We start from the raw sequence: 10167 nt of genomic DNA, 5'->3' as shown, positions 1-10167 counted from the left end.
ATTGACTTTGTAAAATCACAGACACTGGAAATGGAAAGTTAGGCTCAGCAGGTAATGCTCACTCATCGCACCTTCGTCAGGGGAGAAATGCCATTGAACTTCTCTTGTGGGTTGCTTCAGAGATCTGATGGGCTTGGAGCACAGCTACTGCTTCCTCGATCTAACAAAGGCAAAGGCAAAGACAAGATTGGAGTTCAGAACAGCCGGTTGCAGAGTTTAAAATATTGTTTCTGCATCCAAAGAATCCAACACACAGTCAGGACAAAGCCTTTAAAAGGAAACTCCACTTGAATTTTGCTGGTACAGTAGCATATGTGTCTCCAGAGCCCTACTGATGCTTTGAGATTAGCAGTCCCGGAATTCATTGGCTCTAATTCCAATTCTCCTGAAAGACCCCAAGTTGGAGAAGACTATAACATGCTGAGACAACCACTTCGCTACATTTGTGAAATGGCCCCCTGTTTAACAGATCTGGGAAGTTGTCTTTATAGGTTCAGTTCATCTGTTTATTTGCTACCTTCTCTCTACTTGGCACTGAACCCTCCTCCACAAGCCTTCTGATGAACAATCTTGCTATAAAATATTTGAAAAGGAGATCATAATTAAGAACACCACCACCCAAAGCCACTTAATTATTTCCCATTCAAATTCAATGTTTTTTTTTTTTAAAAAAAATTGCACTTGAGCTTTTGAGATACATGAAACTCTTTCATGCTAATGAAGTTGCAGGAGAGGAAGAAAGCAGATGTGACTTGGCACATAGATAAAGCGGCCCAAGTACCTTTATTATCTAAAAAGTGTTCTTGGAAACAGTGATAGTTAACCTCATGGCCAGACCATGAATTAAATGACTGTACAGGTAGTCCTTAATTTACAACCATTCATTTAGTAACCATTCAAAATTGTAAGGGCATTGAAAAAAGTGACTTATGACTTGCATTGCATTGATTGCAGTATCTCCATGACTGTGTGATCAAAGTTAGGGTACTTAGAAACTGAAATGTATTTATGACAATTGCACTCTCCTGGACACCATTAGTAAGTTTCCCAACTGGCGTCTGACAAGCAAAGTCAATGGGGAAGCCAGACTCACTTAAAAACTGTAGTGATTCACAACTGTGGCAAAAAAACGGTTGTAACATGGGACACAACTCACTTCCTTGCTTAGCAATGGAAATTTGGGGCTCAATTGTGGTTGTAAATCAAGGATTACCTGTAGTCAATCTGTCCTTCTAGGATCAAACCTGCTTCAATACAGGTACTTGAATATACAGTAAATATATAACAGAGAGGCTATAAAAACAAACACCTTGAAGAATACATCCTTATCAGTTTAAATGTTATTTTAAGTGCAATCCTTCCCAACCTTTTGTATCACTCCCATTATATCTGCTCTTAACTTCCAAGATTTTCTTCTTTATCGTAGTTCCTTTCACACTGCCTTTTTAAACAAACCTAGCATTTTCACACTCTATCAGGCTTTCTTCTGACCACAGTTCTGATCATTCTTAGAACTTATCATATTCATAGTAGCACTCCCATATCATGCTAAAATAGATCAGACCAGTAATGAATACATTATTGGTATATTCAATGGCTAGATTTCTACGTCAGAAATATGATAGTCAGCTGGGGATAAACCACCAGTGAGTGCTATTCTAGAGGCATCTAGTTGGCCATTACAGGAGACAGAACAAGGGATTAGGTGAACGTTTGCTATCACTCTTCCAGTATCCCTATGCTCCTAAGGTTGAAAGAGGAGTGAAGGTGTGTAGGAGTGAATACTCTACAGTTAATATCTCTAGGCTGTTTGTCTCCGTTCTTTCCTCATGCTATCATTATAATGGATCACCACTGAAAAGATAAAGCAGATGTGCATTTGTGGATTCATACACTTAAAGGACAATAACATAACCCCAATTTTGTACAGTAGCACAGAGAATAATCAGGAGATATAAAAGCACAAAGCAGGTGGAAAATCAGTCTGAAAAAACCAATTGAAAAACAGCTATGGAGATGCTATTGAGACAAATTAACTGTGCAGACCAACCTAACACAGAGTAGGACAGTTCATTTCACCTGAAAAATTTGGAATGGTAGATTTAGGGCATTTTTAAGCATGGAATCCCAGTACCTTAGACTGAAGGGATTCTGGTGACTCCAGCATGAGTAGCAGATCAGAATTATCTATCTCCAACAGCATGCCTGTAATCTTCCCAGCCAGGGTGGGGTGCCTTGCATGAATTAGAGGATAGAGACGTTCACCTATGCACAGCAAAAAAAAGGGAGGGGGGGATAAAAAAGGAAGTACTGGGAAATCTGAATTTATCTTCTGTTCTATGAAATCCTCCATCTAATTCTACTTCAGCACCTAACCTTCAGCAACTATCCAGGCCCACCAACACAAGACTATGATCTTTCAAATAGATAATCTAGAGGAATCATTGTCAGCTACTGTGGAAAATTTTAAATGGCAACTGCTTAGCTAGCTATCACCATTGCTAGGGAATCCATATCTGAAAAGTAGGTTCATTAGCATGGGAAGTAGAACCTCAGATGGACCACCATTGCCTCAAACCTAGACCTATCAATGTTCTGTCTTTAAGCTGTTGGGTAAGATTGAGCTGGCAGGGCAGATTTCATCTTCCATTGCAACCCATGTGCTCTCCATAGCCACCACAGTTAGAAGATGATATACAGATAATGCAGACAATCCCAAGTGATAGTCTGGTGTAATGGCTAAAGGACTAGACTACAAAATGGGAGAGCTGGCTGGTTATCTTTGTGTCTCCCATTCTCTCTCAGTCCAACACACTTCACAGGGGTGTTGTTGTGGGGGAAAATAGAATGTAAGAGTGTTATGTATACTGTCTTAAGCTGAACAAAGAAGAAGACAGGATATAAATCTAATGCTATTTTAAAAAATCCTTGAAGACTACACTGAGTAGATGTTTTTCTCTTATCATACTTCTTTAAGCGGTACTTTTTTGTTACTTTTGTGGATCTCAATCTCATCATGAAGGCCTATTGTTACTCATTAGATATTTTAGATCATCGGTATCCATCATTTTGGCTTGCCTAGGCCATATTGAGTGAAGTGGAATTGTCTTATAATTATATAATAATATAATTATATAATGTAATATAATTATAGCACGTAATAATATACTCACATAATAATGTAAAAGTTTACAATTTTGTCGGGCTGCAGTACTAGCTATGCATGCTGCATGTAGCCCCTGCTGAGTTGGACATGCCTGTTTAGGCTGAATAGTTAGGAAGTACATGGACAAGTTAATTCAGGTACTTGCTATAGAATCTAGATTATTTAAATTGGGTAAAATTAAATAAAATAAAAAATAATAAAATAACTTGGTGCATTACTTATCAGCATTGGATGTTAGTGTTATGGTTATCACAGAGACAGTAGCACAAAATGTGACAGTATTTATTGTCCTACTGTCACCCACAAAAATGTGCACATAAACTTCCCAGTCCCCACCCCCACCCCGTCAGAAGATGATTGAAGTTAATTGCGAAATTCACAAATATCAATTTGATAGGCAATTTATTAAGGGAGTACAAGATGAAGGAGAAAAACTTTAGATATACTCAAGAGTTAAATCTGCCTGATTTTTAATCCCCAAGTCCCTTGAAAAATTTTGGAAATATTTGGAAAACCCTTCTTCAGACATGTGTGAATATCACTGGACTCATTTGGAAGTCAAATCTTTCCTCATTTCACTTTAACACAAGATAGTTGGGAGTTTCTATGGTGCATGTTTACTAGTGGTGAGATTCAAAAAAATTTTTTACTGCCGGTTCTGTGGGCGTGGCTTGGTGGGCATGGCAGGGGAAGGATACTATAAAAACTCCAGTCAGAGGTGGCATTTGCCGGTTTTCCGAACTAATCAAAATTTCCGCTACTGGTTCTCCAGAACTGGTCAGAACCTGCTGAATATCACCTCTGATGTTTACCATCATTAAATGTTTTGGTGGATAAGATCCTGCAAAGATTCCTTCTCAATCAGAGATAAGAAAATGAGAAATACTGTAGTAACTACTGTAAATTGCCTCCCAACCTTAGCTATTCAGAAATGTGTCACTTCTAATCAAGAAGTTACACTGATCATTCTTTTGCATACCAAATGACTAGACCAGCTTTTCCCAGCCTGCTGCCTTCCATCTATATAAGCACTTCTGGGGACTGAAGTCCCAAAATATCTGGAAGTTGCCAAGTTGAGAAAGACCAATTCTTCAAAAATGTAAAACAGAAAGATAGAAAAAGTGATAATCTCTTAGGTGCACACATAGTTTGCACTAATAGATATAACATTCTTTTGTTTTTATAAATATCCATAATAAATAATATTTGGATAGAGATTTCATTTCTCACAATGCTTTGGGTGCATTAGCTATAGATACTCTGATCTGCAAACTGCCAGGCTATTGTTCCCTTAGCCCACATATTCTAGATTATTTTGGGAGAGGGGTGTTATAAGGCATGGTAAGGTCACGTACATCACATTTTTGGAAGACACAAGATTCTAACCAAGGATTTCTTGATTTATCATATGTTTTCTTACATTCTATGACGCACCAGCCAACCCGTTGTTTTTGCAGTCCTATTACCACATCTTAGTTAGGAATAATTAGATGATCTAGGCTGATCTCAAAAAAATAAGTAGATTTCATCCTGATTAAATTCAGACAGGTAGGCTCCAAGAAGTGTCTAGGCCCGTGATGGCGAATCTATGGCCCATGTGCCAGAGATGGCACGCAGAGCCATCTCAGTAGGAGTGTGCACCATTGTCAGCTGCTCTTCTGGTTTCTCGCAAGCCAGCCAGCTGCTCTTCGTGGGTGCTGGAGCACCGGAAAATGGCCTGAACATGTCCCCAAAACAGGCCGTTTCCCGACTTGTTTTTGGCACGAAAAATGGCCTGAAAATTGTCTGAAAAAAGGCCTGAAAATGCCCCCAAAGCAGGCAATTTCCAGGCCAAAAATGACCCCAAAAGCAGGACACCAGCCAGCTGGTCTTCAGTTTCCTGCCACATGTGCATTCGTGTGTGTTCCAATCTGGGCACTCGGTGCCAAAAAGGTTTGCCATCACTGGTCTAGATTGTAGGCTACATTGAGCAAATGACATAAACACCCCAGAAGACAACTTCTGCACTGTTATCAAAAAAACCCTCTACATACACTGCCCATAAAGGCATTACAAAATGAAGTTAATTATAGTAAGCTTTATCATTTGTTTATCAGGTGATTTAAACTCAAGATTTCACCAAGGTAATACTTCTCCCTCTTTTCTCTCCAGTACCCACTGTAACAATTTCATCCCTTTTGCTTGCTTTATTCTAAATTGGGGTCTCCAACCTTGGCAACTTTAAGACTTGTGGACTTCAACCCCCAGAATTCCTCAGCCAGCAAAGCTGGCTGAGGAATTCTGGGGGTTGAAGTCCACAAGTCTTAAAGTTGCCAAGATTGGAGTCCCCTGTTCTAAATGCTATAAAGTACACATGGGCGACGCTGAACTAAGTCATGAAGCTAGAATTTTCCCTGAGTGTGTTTCTTGCATCTGTATTGTCCAGAAGCCCTGGGGCAAAGGAACAAAGCAACAAAGACTGAGTCCAGGACACAGTATGGTGGCCAAAAGCATATAATTAAGGGTGAGACTAGAGAGCTAAGCCTGTGAAGTTAACTGGATAATAATCCTCATCTCTTGCAATAGAAAAGAAGTTGCATCTTATCAGCTAAAAGATATCTCTCTCTCCCAATCTTTTTACTACAATTTGATTTATTCTGGTTTATTCCAATACAAGTACGTGTCCTACATACAGAATTGTCGAGCATTCATCTAAGAAACTAGCCTTCTAAAATACTGCATATGCCATTAGTCTATGTATATGTCTTTTCAATAGCTTTCCTGAGATTTGGAAGCTATCCTCTGTATTGGGCTTTAGCAGAACTGTAAAGGTTTCACCCAGGCTTTTGGCTCAGCAACTGCAAGAGCATGGAAAGTTATGTGCACTGTGTATAAGAAGTTAAATGTTTCCTTTATTCTGTATTTATTTAATAATGTTGTGAGTTGCCTAGAGTTATCTTGTTTCAGATAGGGAGCCATGTGAATTTCTAAATAAATAAAAGCTTTAGATAATTTGTAGAAAACATTATGACAGTCAGATTTTAGAACTAGCATAATACAGGGAGTCATTGTTTAACAATAATTCATTAAGTGACCAAGATGGCACTGAATAAGTTTTATGACTGCTCCTCATAGTTGCAGCCATTGCAGCATCTCTGTGGTCAGATTCACACTCAGAATAGAGCTGGAAGGGACCTTGGAGGTCTTCTAGTCCAGCCCCCCCACTCAAGCAGGAGATCTTATACCATTTCAACAAATGACTGTCCAGTCTCCTCTTAAAAACCTCCAGTGATGAAGCACCCACAACTTCTGAATGCAAGCTGTTCCACTGGTTAATTGTCTTCACTCTTTGGAATTTTCTCCTTAATTCCAGGTTGCTTCTCTCCTTGATTAGTTTCTAAAAGTTGTTTCTTGTTCTCTGGTGCTTTGGAAAATAAATTGACCCCCTCCCCTTTGTGGCAGCCTCCCAAATATTGGAATACTGCTATCACGTTTCCCCTAGTCCTTCTTTGCTCTAGATTAGCCAAACCCAAATTGTTCTTCATATGTTTTAGTATCCGGGCCTTTAATCATCTTGGTTGTTCTTCTTTGCACGTGTTCCAAGTCTCAACATCCTTTTTGTAATGGAGTGACCAAAACTGGATGCAGTATTCCAGGTGTGGCCTTACTAAGGCTTTATAAAGCAGTACTAATATGCCTCTGTTTATACAACCAAGGACTGTATTAGTTTTTTTGGCTGCCGCTGCTGCAACCTGAGTGTTACAGTCAGGTGATTGCAATTCAAGCACTTGCAACTGGCGTGCGAGTACAACGGTTGTGGTGTTTTGTGATCTCAAGGTCTCCATTTGCAATCTTCACAACTGGCTTCTGACAAGGATAGTCAATGGAGAAGATAGCAGGAAGTCACAAATTGTGATCACGTGACAGTGCACTTAAAGACCAGGAAGGCTTTTGATGATTTCAGCAACCAGAAGTGCCAGAACTGCAGTCATAAGTTGGTGCAGTCACATGACATCAAATTTAGCAACCATGTTGCTTAACAATAGTGTTTTCAGTCCGAAGTACTATTGTTAAGCAGTACATGTACGTCCATGGACAAGAAACAACGGATGGAAACTAATCAAGGAGAGAAGCAACCTGGAATTAGGGAGAAACTTCGTAACAGTGAGACCAATTAACTAGTGGAACAGCCTGTCTTCAGAAGTTATGGGTGCTTCATCACTGGAGGTTTTTAAGAAGAAATTGGACAGCCCTTTGCCTGAAATGGTATAGATGCTCCAGCTTGAGCAAGGACTATAGTCCCCTGTAGTCAAGGGGTTTGGACTATAAAATCTCCTGCTCTATTCTGATAGATTGAAGTACATTTTTTTAGGAAACATTGTTTTTTAAGCTAAACTATGGTTAGCATGAAATATTTGATTACAACTTTTTCTCTGAGAAAGTCCTGGCTGAGGGGGAAGTTCACAGTGCTGCCTTCTAGAAGATGCACACCACTCACCAAGTATTTGTTTCTGTTCTTGAGGAGGGGCTGCAGCCAACATGGATGTGGTCAAAGGCTCCTGTCCATGGACATGAATGATTGGTTCTACAGCCTAAAGCCCAAGAAACAAAATACACTGAGAAGAGCCCTTCCATTCCTACTGAACAACTAATATGAACTGATGACTCTCTGTGAAGTATGCATTGGTTAGAGCATTTCTTCTCTTTGCAAACTCATATAGCAGCTTTAATATAAGCACCTGTCCAACTCAAATCTTATCCAGTGAAAGAATTTATTCTTCCTTCTGGCCATATTGAAGAAACAATAGAGTATATTTGATTTCTGTAAACTATGCAATAATCAATATATAGCTTAAGTCAACCTAAAAGATAGTGTTGTTGTAAAATATCTCCTTTTCATACAGAAAGCCATAGACCTGATCCTCAATTTCTGAAAGCGAGTTGTCTTGACAACTTTAAGACTTGTGGACTTCAACTCCCAGAATTCCTCCTCCAGTCATGTTAGCTCAGGAATTCTGGGAGTTGAAGTCAACAAGTCTTAAACTTGCCAAGTTTGAAGACCCTTGTCTTAAAGGATGGAAAGCTGCTGTAAATCATTGTTGTCCAAAGATCACCACTATGTTCTGACCACCATAAATACAGAAAGTATCTTGCAGCATCCTCTCTATCTATATTTGTATTTTTAAAATCAAGGTATGTTTTCATGTAATCAAATGCACAAGGGAACCATCTTGTATTTTAAGTGTAATAATAGCACTAGGAATTTCAGGAATGTAGTGTTCCCAATTTCCATCTAAAGGGAAACACAGGAAAGGAATATTATTGGTAATCTGGACACTTTATCTGTTCAACCAAGTATGTAAACATGAATTGGCTAATGATCTGACTCACTGGTTTCTCTGTGAGTTCTCACTGATATCCAACTTAAAGGCCATTCCCAAAGCAGAATCCCAGCTCTATATATCTCTGCTACAATTTGCCCAATTTAGTATCTCAAAAATAACCCATCTAAGAGCAGTTAGGTTCTGCTTCTAAGTGTGTATATTAACTGCAGAATGGAAGAGTAGAGACCTGTTGCATTGGCAGAGATGTTACTGCGCCCAAAGGGTTGACATTCCTCACAGTTGAAGAATACTTGTACTGCGAGATACCACGTGAGAAAGTTGGAGAAGAGGATAGTCTTGCACTAGTGGTCTGGGTTCCAATGTTGACTGGAATGAAACCAGAAATATTTTGAAAGAAGGCTTTAATTGTTCCACAATATTACATGTTTATTTTTTAAAAAAAAAACTTTTAAAATAGCACAGTTCTTACATTGCACCCAAACCTGGGAAGGTACAGATCTGTAATAGCTTTGCCAGATTTCACATGCATGATACATTGTACAAAAGTAGAAAGATATACCCAATGACATTCTGGGAAGATTGATTACATTAGGCATAAATTCTTGGTGAGCCTTTTGTCCAGTGCAGGCTCCCAAGAAGTTACATTTTCACCAGTCTGCTGTCAATACATTTAGCCCAATTAAGCCATAAGTTTAGTTTCTTGGGTTACACTTAGTATTAAAAGCAGTAATGTGTCTTAATTGTTTTAGCTTTGTGTAAGCCCATCCCTTTTGGCTAACCCTCATGGGCTTGCTCAGTAAGCCAAAACAAAACCCATATTTAGCAATACATGGTACTGTATTCTCAGACTATATTTTCCAATCATACAGCAACAGACTTCCAAAACTTAGGTTTTATGTTAAGAAACAAGTAGCACATTGTAGAATTGATTGTGCAAACTCTAAGTGCAAACTCACTTTCCTCCGCTTCCAGTCAATGAGTCAAAAACCAAGGCTAAACCCGTTCCCTTGAGAGATATAAGTTGCATTCATCTGGACGATGTACTAGCAAAAGCTCCAAACCTACCCACTCGCTGACCAGTGGATGGTCCTCTGGGAACTTGAGTTGAGGCTTGTCTCATAGTGCTGATGTTGGAGACGAGGCGGCGAGGGGGTCCATTAGTTCTTATCATTGGAGTAGCTGCATGATAGGCTGCTAACAACAATTAAATACCTTCAGTCAGAAACCTTATTTATGGATAAAATCATAGCAGTAGTTAATACCAGAATCCTGGTTCATTCTCATTACTGAATTTACAATTAAGACTATGAGCCATGCACACTACCCCACAATATTTGAATCATAGTTTGGTTGCTATTTTAAGAACATTTCTTAGTCCTAGACCATGACATTAAAGCAGGGGTGACAAACTCCAAGGTCAGACACAACCCTGGTGTGGCCTCAATGAAATCGAGTTTGACACCCCTGCATTAAAGGAAGAACGTCACACATGGGCAACCTCATTTCCTTACATTCTTAGACATGTTTTCTGGATAACCATATTTCAACTCACAAGGAGGCCTGGAAGGCTGAGTATTCCAGCGAGGGGCTGGGCGGACTGGGGCAACGGGGCTAGGACTGTAGAAAGTAGCTCTAGTTTGTTGCTGAGAAGAAAGAAGAGAAGGTGGTATGACAATG

The 10167-nt window shown here is 39.4% G+C and overlaps 1 protein-coding gene across 1 annotated transcript in view; it reads right to left on the bottom strand.

Moving 5' to 3' along the window:
• The window catches only part of PABPC1L (poly(A) binding protein cytoplasmic 1 like), a 28912-nt gene that overhangs the window by 4917 nt on the left and 13828 nt on the right, over positions 1-10167 (bottom strand). The window contains exons 9-14 of the mRNA XM_026697555.2: positions 10043-10133; positions 9556-9684; positions 8717-8856; positions 7644-7737; positions 2135-2265; positions 72-160 (exon numbers count right to left, since the gene is read on the bottom strand). Of these exons, the coding sequence (XP_026553340.1) occupies positions 77-160; positions 2135-2265; positions 7644-7737; positions 8717-8856; positions 9556-9684; positions 10043-10133 (669 nt within the window). The 3' untranslated portion in view covers positions 72-76. The remainder of the gene's footprint in view (positions 1-71; positions 161-2134; positions 2266-7643; positions 7738-8716; positions 8857-9555; positions 9685-10042; positions 10134-10167) is intronic.

This window comes from Pseudonaja textilis, chromosome 3, assembly GCF_049901715.1.
Source record: "Pseudonaja textilis isolate UNSWEBS1 chromosome 3, rPseTex1.2, whole genome shotgun sequence".
NCBI lineage: Eukaryota > Metazoa > Chordata > Lepidosauria > Squamata > Elapidae > Pseudonaja > Pseudonaja textilis.
Note: the sequence above shows the minus strand (reverse complement) of the source record. Positions and strands in the feature narration are given on the sequence as shown.